The sequence below is a fragment of the Zonotrichia leucophrys genome, chromosome 7 (assembly GCF_028769735.1).
Source record: "Zonotrichia leucophrys gambelii isolate GWCS_2022_RI chromosome 7, RI_Zleu_2.0, whole genome shotgun sequence".
Taxonomy (NCBI): domain Eukaryota; kingdom Metazoa; phylum Chordata; class Aves; order Passeriformes; family Passerellidae; genus Zonotrichia; species Zonotrichia leucophrys.
Window position 1 is genome coordinate 20,290,657 of NC_088177.1, and position 15,942 is coordinate 20,306,598.

Here is a 15,942-nt window from a genome sequence, read left to right on the forward strand (position 1 = left end):
CTGCTTGAACAAAAGATGGGATTTTTTTTTTTCCTTTCCTTTATAACCCGTAAGGAAGGAGGTGATGCCAACCAGCAGCTGAATGTTTATCGGCAGTGTCTGTGCTTCGCGCTGCAAAAGAGAGGGATTTTCTCAGGGATCAGAGACTCTCTCACTTCCCCTTTTCAAGGGGAAGCTGGATGGCCACACAGCTCCGGGGCAGAAGAAGGGAGAACGCACTCTGCCATCATCAAACGCTGCTCGGGTCAGACCGCAGCTCAGGGCCCTGAGCCATGTCCCGAGGCCCCGACTAACGGGAAGGCAAAGCCACAGCGCAGCAGCTGCCGGCTTGGCACCACCGTTCTGCCAGGCAGCTCCTGAGCACAGAAGGAGCCCCGAGAGAGCACTGGACGGCAAATCCTTTTCCTTCAGAGACTATTCCAGATAGGGACCCTGTTGCCCCCACTAGCGAGATTCAAACCCAGTGGCCGGGGAGCATAGGGCCCAGCGTCAGCCTGCCCCACTCCTGTCTCCATGCCGAAGCACCGCAAAGACGGGTTTCATCCCGGCACCTCCTGACAGTCCAGCCTAGCCTGTCAGCGAGGAGCAGAAAAAGACACTCGCGTCCCGATACATGAACTCGCCTTGTCCCGGGACAGCCCAGCGTTTGCGAAGTGCGTACAGGTCCCGCACGTACCGCGGGCAGCCTTTCCTGAGGGTGCCGCCGCCACCGCAGCGCTTCGTCCGCTCCCAGCTCCGCATGGCCCCGACTGCCTGCTCCCGCCAGACAATTTTAATTTCTCACCTAAAGTTTCCCGAGGTTGCAACCGGCGCGGGGCCGCGGACATTCGGATGCGGGTGTTCGACATGTGGCAGGCCCCTACCGCTTGCCCTCCCTTCCCCGCAGCTCCCCAAAAAACCAGCACGCAACTTTCCAGTGCGGCTCCATCCGCTCGCCCCTCCACGCCGGGCGCTGGGAGCCGCGCGGCTGCAAGCGCTGCGCTCCTTGCCGGGGGTGCGCCATCCCCGCCCCGACACACGCATGAGCCCCTCCAAAACCCGTGCTGCGAAAGCTGCGAGGCGCGGCCGATCGCTCATGCATTCCCTAAATTTATTCCCACGCAAAGCATCTATGCGTGAGACCGGGACCGCGCCCGGGAACCCGAAAGTTGGGCGGACGGGGACATCCCCTGTTCCTGAGGGCGCCTTACCTGTCTCCGCTGTGCCTCCGGAGCCGGGCAAGCACAGCCCTAGAAATCCCCAGGCGAGAAGAAACGTATCCATCCTCCGGAACAAATTATAAAAAAAACCGAAACCCACAACGCAAGACCCGAGGCTGCGGGGCCGGGCTTCGCCTCCCTACCCCGGGCGCGCCGCGCCCCGTGTGGGCGCCCCACTCGCGACCAGCTCCGGCGGGGCTCAGCGAGGGGCGGCGGCGTTCCCCGCACCGGGGCTGCGGGGCGGGCGGTGCCGGCGGAGCGCCTCTCCCTTAGGGCGACCCGCGGGGCCGGCGCCTCGGCATCCCCCGGGGCGCGGCGGCGGTGGTGCGGGCTGGGGCGCCGTCTGCGCCTCCTCTCCCTCCCCGCCGGCGCCTCGCAGCCTTTTCAGGCAGGGCGGCATGTGGCTGTCAGCGCCGAGCGCCGGCGCCGCCCCCCGCGCCCCCCCCGCCCGCCCGCGCACCGCCCCGCGCACCGCGCCGCCCGCCGCCCCGCGCCCCGCCCCGCCCGCCCCGCCCGTGGGCAGCGCGGGGGCCGGGGCTGCGCGAGGACCGGGGCGGCGCGGGCGCGGAGTGGCCCCGCGGAGCCGCCCCGCGGAGCCGGGCGCGCCCCAGCCGCGCTGCCGTGCCGCGGGTCCGGCCGGCCCCCGCCCGGGCGCTGACGGCCCCGCAGCGCGGGCAGGAACCAAACCCGATGGAAATAACGGCAAAAGAGTCGGCTGTGCGAAGGGAGACACCCAGAAATTGTCGGATGGGGGAGCATCAGGACAAGGATTGTCCCTGCTCGTGGGCTTCTGCCGCTGCCGGCCGAGACCCAGAAGCGCCGAGCCTCGACCAGAGCCGCCTGCGAGAGCGGAGCGAGGCAGCGGGAAGCGCACGCTGCCTCGCTCCTGGCACCCACAGTGCGGTGCAAAGGTTTCTCCAAGGGACAAATGCAAACCTCCTCCGGGACTGCACCACAGTTGACTTCCACGCTCCAAACCTGTTTTCTCCGAGATGCTCTTTAAAAACACAAACTGAGAGCAGCGTTCACAGTCATCCAAGCAGTGCTCCCAAAGTTTCGCCTTTGCCTTGAGAGGGTGGAGAGTCTCTGCCCAAGCTGGAACTGCTGGGACCGTGCGTTTACTTGTTGCTTATATTCACAGACCACAACAGGCTTAAAAGCTGGTATCTGGCAAACTGGGGCTAACTCACACCTCCATCCTCTTTGAGAGGTGAAATTTCAAAGCAAGTGAAAAGAGCCCTAAAACCCTGCACCAAAAAGCTATTTAAAAACAATTCCTTTATGTTGTTGATGAGTCCCTAGATTTTAGATTCCAACTTTCAAACAAACAGTATACAAAACTATTAAAGCTATATTATCTCAGTTTTTAAAAGTTGGTAATTAGTGAAAAGATACTGGCATGTGGCAGAAGTGAGATACATCATTGTGTGGGTGAGAGGGAAAGTAAGAACATTTCACTGGTATTCATTTAGGGTGATGAGACTAATTATTTTGTACTCTGCTGTCTATCAGTTATGAGTAGCATTACCAGCTCACGTCAATGAAATCACGATGCCAACCTGTTTAAGCACATTCACACAACACAAACGCTTAGAGTTCCTCTGAGGCCAGTGGAAGTTCATTGACAGCAACAGATTTGGCCTGACAGATAGATCTGATATTTCAGCCGCTACCCTGAGGGCTGTAGCATCCTTCTTCCTTCTGTGTGTTTTGATACCTGATTTTGCATCTTCTGTGGCTCAAATGTGCTCCAAAACCCGCTGAAGTCAATGCAAAGCCAGTGGCAACAGAGTCTCCTGTATTTTTTATTGTATTTTGATGTGGAATTATGCAACTATTATTTACTACTTGCTTATAGTTAGACTACTATCAAGCTAGCGAAGTGTGATTTTTTGCGTGTATAAATAGCCCTTGCAAAACATAACACAGATATCAGAGTGTAATATAAACCCACAGCATGAATCATTCCTTTCTTAAGACATGCATGGAAAAGGAAGAGGTTACCAAGCCCTAATCAGAGACAGCCCCATCTCATGTACCATATGGCACAGGGGCAATTTTTCTTCCATTATGTTCCGTTTCCACTGGTTAAGGTCAATAGAAGAGGGCAAACAAAACCTTGAACTGATAACAGCTCTGGTCTGTTACTGAATGAAGAGAAGATAACCTCAGGAAAGAAAATGGTGATGGGAAATGAAGTTACCTGCTGCTCCACAGAGGTTTCTCTCAGCTGCTTTTCAATTGCTCTCCACAAATCCAGCCTTGTGTTTAGTGTCGGATCTCGAGTCTCCTCTCCCCAACATGCCACTGTCACGAAAAAAGAAAGGCACAACTAAAGAACCAGGCAGCACTACTGTAGTTTCTACCACTGCAAGTGTTCAGGACAGGATGATAATAGAGCTGGTGATACCTATTACTCCAGCTCAGGTAGAAGAATGTCAAAAATACTTATTTTGGGAGCATGTAATACTCTGACCCTCTCTCAGGTTTGAAGGCACTGAGCACAAGGTGATGCTATGTACCGTGAGCTTACCTCTGCCTGTTTCCTTGGGCAGTTGCTGCTGCTGCTGCTGTGGGTATTGCTCTGTGCCCCAAGGGAAGCTGGACATCATCAACTCTCCATGCTGGGAAGTCCTGATTCTACCAAAGGGCTCAGGGCTCTGCTCAGTCCTCCTGTGGGTTTTTAAAACCCTCAAGTAAGCACTCACCAAACCCATTTGGAACTGCAGCGTTTTTCCATGTCTGCATGTCAGAAACATCCACAAAACCTCACTGAAAATGAGACAATATGTAATTTAGTGGTACTGTAATATTTAAGGTACCATCTGCATTAAATTTGGTTGAAGGAATTTTGCAGCCCAAGCATTAGTCAGAGCTGTGATGCAGTGAAATTTCCCCCATCTCTCCTCCCCTCCAGCAGAAAGCCTCCTCAGACACTGCCTAGTTCCCTGCTGCTGACCTGAGGGCCTGTGTACCTAGGTTTTCCTGGCACTCTGCAGATCTGCTCTTCTCCTCCCTCTAATTGCAGCTCCTTTTAAACATTGATCATGCAGCCTCATTTATTTTCAATCACAGCTTCCTCTTTCTAAATGAGTCCTCCTCTCCCCATGAACTGACCATCAGGAGGTGTCTGTAATGCAGGAAATCCCCAAGTTTTTCCTTAGAGCCTTTCTCAATCCTGCTTTAAAAGAAAATAAAATTCAAACCAAGGCATCATGTATTCCTGTAACCTTCTCTGGGCTCCAGAGTAGTTGGACAAACAGAGTGTCTCCCCCAGTTTTATGTCAAAACATACTACTTCCAATGCAGATCTTGACAGCCTTCCAGAGAAAACAACACGGCAGGACTGAAAGAGGGTTAGGAATGAGAGAGGGGAAAAATGATACCCAGCCTAGATAAAACCATAAGTATTGTCAGTCAGCAGGAGAGCAGGGACTCAAACATTTTTGGCAGGGTATCCAAGGAGCGGGAGCGCAGGGCATGGGGGCAGATGGTGTGGGTTGTCTCCCAGTTCCTCATAGAAATGCAGACTTCTTGTTGCACTTTTCCTCCTCCAGACAGTGCTTTGAGATCCTCAGCTAAAAAGCTCTAAGTGCATAATATAAAATGTTTTTATTAGTCTATCAGGTGCATGATTACGAGATCTCATTTTATAGCCACAAATAGCCGATAATTACCTTAGCATCCCATTAGCTGTAGCCTTCAACCAGACTGTTTGCTGGGGAATTTGTCCGTACTCAAAAATGCAGGCCACTACCACAACTTGGACAAAGCAGTTTGGCACATTGCATTCAAGTCCATAAACTTTCAGTCTAGAGGTGGCTTAATTAGCAAGCTGGCCTGTTAATTTTTCATGGGGAGTACCACGTCTGCTAATCTGCTGAGCAGCGGCTGCAGAGCAAGCCCAGAGGCTGCCCCTTCAGCTCTCGGGGGCTGTAGCAGGCAAGTCCTTGCTCATCCCATTACTGCCCTCCCACCCCACTCCTGCCCTGATATTGCCCACTCACCCTGTAATTGCTCACTTTCTTCTAACATGTCCCCCCCGTTTTTGCAGCTGCCAGCCTATCTTCCTGGCGGCAGAGAGCTGCTTTCTCCCTCTGCCTCTCCCGCACACGGATATTTGACACAGGGGGAGCACTGCTGGCGTGCAGCTCTCCCTCTGCCCGGCTGTGGTGTGGCCTGAAGCTCAGGCAGCCCCACGGGTCCTGCGCCAGCACTGCCCTGCTGCGGTGCCAGGAGCCCTGGGCCTGGAGAGTACGGGAGCAGCACTGACTGCTGCAGGGGAAATGAGGGGAGTGCCGAGGCAGCCTGGAAAGCAGAAATGAGATGAAGGAGGGAAAAAAGCAGAGGTAAAAGAAGAGTGGAGAAGGGGAGAGGTGAAAGAAACAAAGATACAGAACAAGGGGATGGGGGGGGGAATGCATAAACAGGAAACAGGGAGGAAGAAAAACAGTGGAGTTAAAATCCATCATGGGATTAGCAGAGAGAGGGAGGGCGATTCCTGCCGGCTCAGGAGGTGCTGAGCCACGGGAGGCGTGCAGAGGTGCTGTGGGGGCCTGCTCCGTGCAGCAGACTGTGCGGGGGGGCAGTGGCACTGACGCGGGAGGAAAGACCCTGCATCTTCAGAGTTAATAAAGAAAGCTTTCAGACCTCAGCAAGCTGACTAAATTAGGCAGAATATAAAGGTGCTGTATTATTTCTCAATACAGCAGTGGTATGAAAGGAGGCAGTGGGTTCTTTTGAAGCAGCTGCTGTGTAATCCTGGGCTTTCAGGTATACTTCAACCAAATGCTCTCTTGGTTTCCGCAGGTTAACTTCATTAAAGGCTCCATCTACCACTTTAATGTTCACTGAAATCCCACTGGGTGGGTATATTAGGCAGAAATAACCCCCACAAGATGATTGCATGCTGTTGTTTGGCACAGTGAATGGACCTGGAAGAGAAAATGGAGGAGGGGAGGGGGGCACACAGTGACCCAGGCTGGAAGGACAGATCCTGAATTGCTGTAGTGTAGGAGCAGGCATGTCGCTTTGCTAAGGGCATCAGAAGCCACTGCAGCAAAACCCCAAGCCTGAAGGGAGCCATCCCTCCTGACCCCATCTCCACATATAACCTACTTGGTTCCTCTCTGCTTTGGCATGCTCCTTCTCCAAACACCCACTGGTCCCCCAGCTTCTGAGGAGGTTGATGATTTCCACAGCTTCTCCTCAGTTGCAAAGAGACCATGGAGCTGTAAAGACCATCTGTTCCTCCAACAGACCCTGGAAATTCTGTGGGCTTTGCTACTGTGAGCTTTGACTGGGGCTTGAGTATCTTACCGCACTGTAACTGTTGGGCGCAATTAAGACTCTTAAAAAATCAAAAAGTTTCTAGTGTGAGGTGACTCTATATGTTGACCTGCTAAAAGCACCCAAAATGGCCCACTGACTGTGATTCCTACCCACAGAGCAGCGCATGGGCATTCTGGAGAAGTTCCACTTGGACTGCCCTCCAGTTAGGGTCAACAGCAAATTTTCCATAGACAGCATTAGAGGGGCAGATTTGTGGACCTCTACCCACAAACCAAGGGCCTCATTTAAAGTCTGCTGAAGCTGGTGTGAGTTCATCCATCACCTTCCCTGATGGCTGGATGTGACCCAAGTGGCTGAGCCCTGCAAAGCCAGCATGATGACTTTTACTGTAAGTGCTGCCGTTGCCTTGCTGGGCTGGCTTCCATGGTTTGTCACGGTCTGTAGTAAGCACTCACAGGGCTGTGTGCTCAGTGTTAGAAAGGGCCACCCCACCAGTCTTACTAAAACACCTCCTCAAAAATACACAAATTCTTAAACCAGCAAATCACTTATACGCTCTCCTCCCCCCTTTTCCTGAAACTTGGCAAAAAAAATATTTCCAGGCACAGAAGCTATTTCTCTTTTCATATAAACAAAATGCCATTACCATGCTTTGGCTGTTGGCTTGATAGATTCTGGCAAGAAAACACATGTGTGTATTTAAAGGGATTTCTCTTTTTCTTATCATGGTTTAGCTTTTGACCTCACCCTTCTTCCTCCTCCCTCCCTCCCTCCCCATCCCAGGCACATTCCGGCGTGACTTCCGTGGTGGTACGTCACACAGCCCTCCCAGCAGCTGGGGTTAGCAGTTAGCTCCCTCCAGCAGATAGCACATTCTTCTGGAGCACTGTCATGGGGGAAAGCCTTGAGCTGTGAAAGGTTTTCTTTCCCTTTTAATCTTTTATTTTCTTTGATGTTCATTTTAAAATAAATTATTGTGCCTTGTATTTATTGTAGTACCTGGCTGTGCAAGGACCAGGACCTCTCTTCTGTCCAAACACAGACTCAGAGACAGTTCTTGCCTCAAACAGTTTACAATCTGAAGAGACAAAGCAGACAAAAACCAAGAGCCAGATACAACATGGATGACAAGCCGGTGGATTACTTTAGCATTTAGTTAAGTTGTAAACTGTTGAGGGAGAGATTGCCATTTGACTATGCCTGTGCAATATCAGAAGTAGGAACTTCTGATGCTGCTGAATTGTCTTTTGGAGATGGTTTTTAACACAGAACACTTAGGTGAGTATGTCAAGGGAACCGTTGCTTTTCACTTGACTTCACCTAGCATATGTCAGTGACCTCAAAAAGCAATCTCATAACAGAAAAAGCCATGCATAATCTGCTAATAAAAGACAGATCAGAACAGATCTAGAGGATCCCAGCTGATAGTTGTAAGCCATGCTGAGCTATGTTTTCACCACAGCCAAACACTCCTGTGCTTTGAGAGCATTTCAAAACATGTCTGGCACAGAACTTATGTACATGCTTCCCCTCCTCCAAAATTCTTAGTGGCACTATGGTCTTGCTGGAGACAGCTCTGCTGGATGTATCAGGCTGAAGATCATCTTCATAATCCTCCCTTTGACATAAGTGCACATCCAAAGTCAGACCTCGCATTTATGCCACTTCCTAGACAAGAAATCCATAATCTTGGGGGAGCCCTACTCTGCTTCCCTTCCCTTTCTGTGAATGTTTGGTGTCACAGTCATCACCCTTTCCTTCTAGGGATGGGGCTGCTTCCTTATCATTGCAGAGTAGATATTTTTTCCCAAGAGGGTCACTCCTCTCTCCTCAGGATCCTTCACAAGACCCTAATGATTTTTTAGTGCAGCTTCTTCTGGAAATCAATGGTGCTAAGGCTGATTCACAGTCAATAGGGTGGCCATGAAGTCCATGCCTCAAATAACTGCACCAAAGGATCCTCCGGGGAATTGGGACTGCAGAACAACAGTCAGGAAGCAGACAGTTTTCTGGCCAGCTTCTACAGCAGGGCAGTGAAAACACTCCTGTGCTCAGCTGCCTTCACAGGACATTAGGAGCACGTGGCTCCTCTGCAAATTCAGGGTGTGCTTCTCAGAAGTTCAAACCTAGGGCCTAGCAGCAAGAATCTGCTGAAGAGAAAAGGTGCACTAGAATAACTGCTATCAGGCACCCGGAAATGAGAGGTGGTTTTGTGGCCACGCAGCTTCAGATTTGGAGAGGCAGTGGGGTCTTTTGGTCATTCTGAGCCAGACAAGTGACCCAAGAGCTACCCAGTGTAATCCTGTGGGCAGTACCAGACTTTTACCATACTTTGTTTCCTTTCCATGTCAGAAAAATGGGACAGCTGATACCTTTTCCCTCCCACCCCTTGTCTGACTTCTTTGCTTGATGCTGCACTCCTGACTGGTCTCTCCCCGTGCACAGCACAGTGGATCCAGTGGTTACTGTAACAGACAATCCTCAGGTGCAGGTTTTTCTTTTGCCTCCTCAGTGTGCAGCATTTATCAGCATCAACCATGAGCCCAGCACAGTCAGGCTTCCCCTTGCTCTCAGCACCTGAGAGCATTTGGGTTCACAAACCTTGCTATTAATAATACATTGTGCAAAGTTGGTACAGAGCTCAAAGTTTTCCATGTGTGTGCTGCAGTTTGATTTTAACTGTGGGTATCATTATCATCAAAGAGACTGAGGAATGGCAGCTTTTAGTTAAACAAATGGAAAGCTGTATTTAGTTTCTTTTGCCACATTGTGATAGGAAAGAATAAAGGCTTTTAAATATATTTTACAGCTGCTGTTTCCTAAGTTTTTCTGTCTTACTATAATCTCTGTGGTTCTGGCTGGGAAGCTGTTGCAAAAGCTTTTTGTTTTTAAGGCTCCTATTAAAATAATACATATTTATTGTCTCATTCCTGAGTTTTTTGTTGTGATTGGAATTTCAGAGTGAGGGTGGTGGAGGGACAAGCTGTAAAGCATCAATAGTTGAGAGAGGATGTTGTGGGTGACTAATGAGAGAGGGGGTCTAGATATCACACTGCTAGCAAAGTGTGAAGGAGAAGAGGTGTCTCCCTGGAAAGTGAGAAGACAGCTGGCAGAGGAGCCATGACTCTTTGTAGGGAGTAGGGCAGAGGCAGAGCTGGGAAGGGGGAGCTGAAAGTGGCCAGCAAGGAAGCCAAGTGAGAGCAGAGACAATGCTAGAAAAGAGCAGTATGAAACTGTAGTCTTTGATGAGAAGAGCTGGACTCCTCCTACTGTGGCCACCAGAAATGAAAATCGATGAAGCAATTAGTTGTGTGAGCAATGGAACAAATGAATGCTGTTTTCCTAGAGGTGCTTAGCATGTGGCTGGATTCATGGATGTATAATAAAGGTCGAGCTCAGGTCTTTCTGCCATGGTGGCACTAACGTGGTCCCTTTATCTCCCCAGCTGTTTTTGGAAATCTTGCCAGAGATTTATATTTCTGATGAAATGGTTCAAAAGTTGCTGTGGCAGCAGCAGAGAAACACATGGTCTTATACCATATATAAACCTCTTCCTTACACACTTAACTAAGTGTACATAGGTATATCCTAGCACTTGCAACACAGTTCTATCCCTAAGGGCTACAGGTAGTTTGGGAAAGCCATAGTGATTGCAATTGCCCCCATTGTGCATGACACAACACAGAAACACTAGACCCATTGCTGGCAGAGCAAAGATCCCCATGCTCCTCACCACCACTCACCTCAATCTTAGATGCTCTAAGAAATATTTTGACTTTCCACCTGCTGAAAACATGAAAGCAGTGGCTTTCTCTTCCAAGTGCTCTTACATGTTTGAATCAAAGGTGCCCAGAGATGTCCATGTGAGATCCCTCCTTCTCTTGGCTCAGTCCCCCAGCACAGCCACAGGTGGTTCTCACCCAGTGGAGACTGGTTACAGTGCTGGTACCAAACAGAAGGTGAGCAGCAGAGAAGCCCCATCTGTTAAACACATGAAAGGTGAATTGACGTGAGTTCAAGCCAAGTAGTGAAATGTAGCTGTGAATCTGAAAACTTTGTTCCAAAGAAACAAAGCCTCACTTTAAAATAAGCCCAAAAAAAATCCCATCCTGCTTCTATTGAAGTCAATGGCAAAATTCCCACTGCTTTAACCAGGAACAGAATCAGGCCACTTCCAGACAGATTTACAGCCAACACATGCTGTAACGCTTGCATACTGCATGTGCTTACTTCTATTTCCAGCCATGTTAAAAAATTATAGCAAATGCCTATGGATTTGTGTGTATGAGTTATTGTGCTGCTAATGAGAGGAAGAATTACCCGAACATCGTTTAGATGGTCATCCGTTGCCAGCACAGATGAAATTGCTGGGTCACCCACTGGCCTCATATTGCTGTTCATCCCATTAGCATTTCCATTAGAATTATTGCAAAATGCAACTCTTTTTTTTTTCCTTTCCTTTTTTTTTTTTTTTTTTTTTTTTTGCGGATGTGTGGAGTGACACAGACTGTGTTTGCAATTAGTGCTGCTAAGGAATTAGAGCTGGAGCCAAAGGCACAGTCCTGTGCCACACTGCAGCCACTAACATGACACTGCTCTGACGGGAGCGTTTCTGCTTAACTGGGGCAGTAGGAGAGGCTCTAAGTATAGAAACAGACATAAAATTACTCCTTCCAGCTGAAGGCCTCTACACATAATGCATACATGCTTGTGCACTAGAAAGCTTTGCCTAATTCATTCCCACATGCTCCATGATTTGAATCCATCTGAATCCATTCCTCATAAATGTTAAGAAGTTTGGAAAAAAAAGATCTGTGTGAGGTTTAGACTGCTAAGTGCTGCCTGCAACCAGTGGGTTTCTCAGAAGCTGCCGTTTGCCAGTCTTTTTGGTAACTAGACCCCATATTCTTTGAAGCTATCATTACAAAAAAAAAGAATAAAATCAGCTCATGGCTGAAGCCTCCCTCCCCTCACTCCTCCCACTTGGACAAAAACACCATCTATTGTTTTCCTGTAATTGATCAAGCATAAACATTCAGCTCTACAGTTTTACGACTAATCACTCTACTTCTAAGACACGTGTTTGCAGCTATGCAAGGCACCAGCTGCTGTCATTCCAATGGATATTAATTTATATTGTCTCCCACTCCCGTCCTCCCTGTGAGGATGCACAAAGGGAGTGGGGTGGTGGTGGGGGCTTTAGATGAAGACATCTGCTTGAAAGGCAGACAGTAGCCGTGCTGCCAAGATTGCACCTGGACTTTCACTGCAAAATCAGACACACTAGTTGCTTCCTAGCACTGCAGGCTTCGGTACTCACACAGGGCTTTGACTGCGGTTATTTACTTATTTACCTGTCTCCAAGGGAAATGAAATGTCTGGACAGAGGGAGTGAGGCAGATTTCAGAAGCAAAACAAAGCTGATTGAAATAAAATATTACAGACGTGTGGTGCAGCAGCAGGGGGGGAAGGTGGGTGAGGAGGGGGAAGAGGAAAGCTGGAGCCTCTAATTTTGTCCCCTAAAAAGATCCTTTCATGATGGTTGGCTATCCTGAGTTCCTCTCTAGAGAGGCTAGCAAGTGTCTGTGCTCTTGTGCCAGACGAACTCACAATCTGCAGCCCTGGGAGGAGGAGGTGAAGGAGAAGAAGACTTGTTGGTTGTCCTCCTGTTAGACCCCACAGAGAGAGATGGAGCTCAACACTGGTGGCTTGGGCTCGTGACCCTCAAGCAGCACACAAATTTTGTGTTCCCCTTACTTGCCAGTCACCTTCCAATAACCAAACTAAAAAGCCTGGCACACAAATTCACAAGCTCTCCCTCTCTGCAGTGTGATGGTCTCAGCCCTGCACACAGTGGGCACTTGGGAGGCTGTAAGCCACCAGTCTGGCACAGATCTCCTAGGGACTGCTGCAGGCTGCTCCTCCTTCATCCAGCCCCACTGGAGAAAGTCCTGTGCACAGGGACACACGGGGGACAACGTGCCCTCGTAGAACAGCCTATTCTGCTGAAGCATTCAGATGCCATCTCCCTGATAAAACAAAGCTGAGGGCTTGATTGTAGGGGATATGAAAGATTTCTTTCTCCTAAGAGCAGGGCTGTTTCCCAGCCGTGTTTGCTAATCAAATACCAATGTGACTGGGGTCACATTACACTATGGCTGTCAGCTCTAAGTGCATTCTGTATTTTTCATGTCCCATCCTGGTCTGCTGTGTTGTGTTGCTGTTTCACCCCAAGAGGCATCACTAGAGGACTTTTCCTTGCCGATTGCTTTGTGATTTTGCTTGGACACCCTGATTGAGGCTCAGGTCTGGTGCTGTCACGTCCCATGCAAATGACTAAGGAAATGTTTATTAAGCAAAGTTGTTGGTTAAGCATTTAATGTGGCATTTAATTACACAAGTAAAGAACTGAGGAACAGTAATGTGCTGTTCAGATATGAGGTGCTGTTTGCCCATGTTTTCTGCAGCAATTTTTCAAAATAGACAGCTCTTCTCAAACTGGAGACATATTTCACTCTCTTTAAGGAACTTTTACTCTTGTGTTCACAGAGATATAAAAGTTTGGCATTCTTTTTTATAATGTCTGAGCTAGCAGGGTTTCTGAGACAAATCTAAAAATCCTTTCTTGTTATTACATTACATGCCTGAATTCCCACTGCTATATACCACAAGAAGTCATTTACCCTCTGTGAGTTGGTGTAAAATACTACTTCTGGTGCAGAATTCATATCTAGGCATGTTTTATTTTTGCCCAAGGTAAATGAGAATGTGGGTGCAGGTTGGAAAGGACAACTTTCTTCCCTGTTCTTTTCATTAACTTAAGCTGAACCTAGTGATTCTTCTGGCAATCGCCTCAGAGCTGGTAGTTATGGGAGGTTACACAAGCATCTCTTTTTGCTTTGCAAAATTTTCTTTGCTCCCTGAGGTTTCCCTCCTTCACTCTCCCTGCAGGTTTCCAAAGATCTCTGCTTCCCCAGGGGTGTGCTGGTCGCAGAGCACCAGCCACGTGAAGTATCAGTGCTCCCTTTACATATAGACCCTCAAATAAGTCAAAATATTTTGGGACAGAAAAGTTATTCGTAGAATCCCTGTTTCTTTGCCACAGCCACTGCGAGGAGCACTAACTGCTGTGCCATTAGACAGTTTTGATTGACAAGTCCCACTAAAAGACATGACTCCTCAAAGATGAAGCCAGGAAGTTACACATTTTAACAGACGCTCACCACCCCCTTCTTTTCTATAAACAGAGAAGACATCTCGGAGGGGCAGGCTGCAGATGGGATTGTTTGTCTCTTAGTGATACTCATATCCCAGGTTGAAGTTTCATGGGTAATTGTACCCAGGCCACTGGTAAGTCAATGTCTCTGATGTGGCATCCATTTAAGGGGCTGCTTTCTAGCTGCACTCTTGGGCAGAGACCTAAGGTCTTGTGGCAGATCAGGGAAGACTCGTATCTTGTGGTCTCATGTTCCCTAAAACTCTTCTGCTGGATTTCCCAGCTCATTACCCACACTTTCTGTCAAGGTTGTCCAGATTTCTAAGAGCTCTGAGCCAGATGATACTGGGATGATTTACTGAGGGTGTGAGATGACAAACAGACTGGCAAGCATTTCCTTGTGGCCTTGGCCACTCAGACAGCTTGAAAAGTGCTTGGGGACTAAGAGAAGCTATGAAGCATGCACAGCACAAACTTCCAGTGCTCCAGCCTATTCCATCTATGTCTGCACAGAAATTCTCACAGAGCATACATATCGAAGGGAGAAGCCGATTTTTTTTTCATGTATTAAATAAACTCTTAGATATAACCTAGGACCAGAATCTCAGAGTTTGCCCACCCATTGATCTATATACTGCATCTATGCAATACAACTCTGTGTAGAAACTTGTATTTGAAACAAGTTTTTTTCTATGCTTACCTTGCTTTCTGGAGTACCAGTGATTTTTTGTGTTCAGCCAGCGCTCCCCCCAGTACAGGAGATCAGCAAGGGCCTCTCCCAGTTGAAAGGGTTGTGTTGTGTTTGTAAAGTTCTTGGGAGCTCTGGTCTCTAAGTGCAAAATCATCACTTTCTTGCTTTCTCTTCCAAGCACTGCAGTTCTGTGGGCCAAATACAAGTTACTTTTACACACACAATCCAAGGGAAAGTAAAAGTATGGCTCAGATCTTCAAGCCCTTTTCTATACATACAGAGCCTTCCTGCTCTGGGGCTCTTCTGCAGGAGGGACTCGTATGGATTAAGCTATTGGGGCACCGAGGCTTTGGGGCCACCTGTCTTATGAAGGCACAGAGCAGCTGTAAAACATCTACACTGAACCCTTTATCCAACCTCCATCCTGGGCCATCAGTTCATCACAGGATGTACAGTTGCTGGTACCATTAAGAACCATCTTTTTAAATGCAGAGTCCCCAGGGTCTCTTATGGCAGGATGAAAGGGGGCAGCGCAACCTTCAAGGAGCCAGGAAAATCCCCAAGTGCTCATGACTATGGCCAGACTATCCAAGTATAAGTCCAGGAGAAATGGAACTGGAAAATTACCTTCTCTGCCCTTCTAACACTCTCCTGTCTTCCAACTGCTGCCTCTCAGCATCTTTCCGCTTGCACCATGGCAAAAGGCATGCCATCAGCCCAAGAAGCCTCTTTCACTGGTCTATCCCAGACATGCAATGAGCAAGGAGCAGAAGTAGAGTGATGTGCTGTGATGCCTGGCACTGAGAAGCTCAGAGTGGACATGGCCTTGCTGAAGCCAGGAGACGTTGGGAGGCAGAATCTGCCTCAGGAGGCTCCCACATTGCTTCCTAGACAGGGGTGAAAGACTGCAGAAAAGACAAGTGGAGGGCTGGGAGAGGGCCAGGCATGGTCCTGCAGTGGGACTGCAGCCTGAACCTCTTCAGCCATGTTAGCTTGCATGCTTGACCCTTGCTGATCAAAGCCTCAATAGGACATTGCCCTCATCTTCCTGCTCTGCCACTGTCAGCGGGAGCACAAGTTATTTGTCTTTTGTGTGTGAGGACCTCCTCCTGGGGACCTTGTCTTCCCTCTAATCAAATAATCAGATGTGTTTATTGTTGTGGAAATCATGCCCTCCCCTGAAATGCCTGACCAGCAACAGCTTCCTGGCTTTGTCCGCAGGCCTGCTGCCTGGATCCCACCTCTCTCCTGGTGTGGCCTGGGGGCTGCATGGGGGCAGCCAGCCACTTGCTCAGCCAGTCCTGTGTGCGCTGTGTCTCTGACAGAGGGGACCTCTGAGGGGACCCTCGCAGACAAAAGTAAAAATGCACCCACACCAGGGTTACCCTCTCCATGACCAACCTCTGTCAGGGGGAAAATCAGCTACATCCCAAGAAGAGGTTTGCATTTGGAGCAGATACTCTATCACTAGGACACATGAGTAGAGGATGTTCACAACCATGGAGCTTCCCCTGCCTGTGTGGAAGCTGGCTGAAGAGGCTGGA

General features: G+C 49.1%; 1 protein-coding gene and 1 long non-coding RNA gene across 5 annotated transcripts in view; both read right to left on the minus strand.

Annotated features, from left to right (window-relative positions):
* Positions 1 to 1,580, minus strand: part of NRP2 (neuropilin 2) — an 88,782-nt gene extending 87,202 nt beyond the window's left edge. For 2 of the 4 annotated variants that reach the window (XM_064719119.1, XM_064719118.1), the window contains exon 1: positions 1,191 to 1,580. In XM_064719119.1, the coding sequence (XP_064575189.1) occupies positions 1,191 to 1,263 (73 nt within the window). In that variant the 5' untranslated portion in view covers positions 1,264 to 1,580. The remainder of the gene's footprint in view (positions 1 to 1,190) is intronic. The other 2 variants (XM_064719120.1, XM_064719121.1) reach the window with 2 other exon arrangements.
* An 8,660-nt stretch (positions 1,581 to 10,240) lies between these two features.
* Positions 10,241 to 15,942, minus strand: part of LOC135450092 (uncharacterized) — a 13,166-nt gene continuing 7,464 nt past the window's right edge. The window contains exons 2-3 of the long non-coding RNA XR_010440949.1: positions 14,408 to 14,586; positions 10,241 to 10,472 (exon numbers count right to left, since the gene is read on the minus strand). This is a non-coding gene — a long non-coding RNA (uncharacterized LOC135450092). The remainder of the gene's footprint in view (positions 10,473 to 14,407; positions 14,587 to 15,942) is intronic.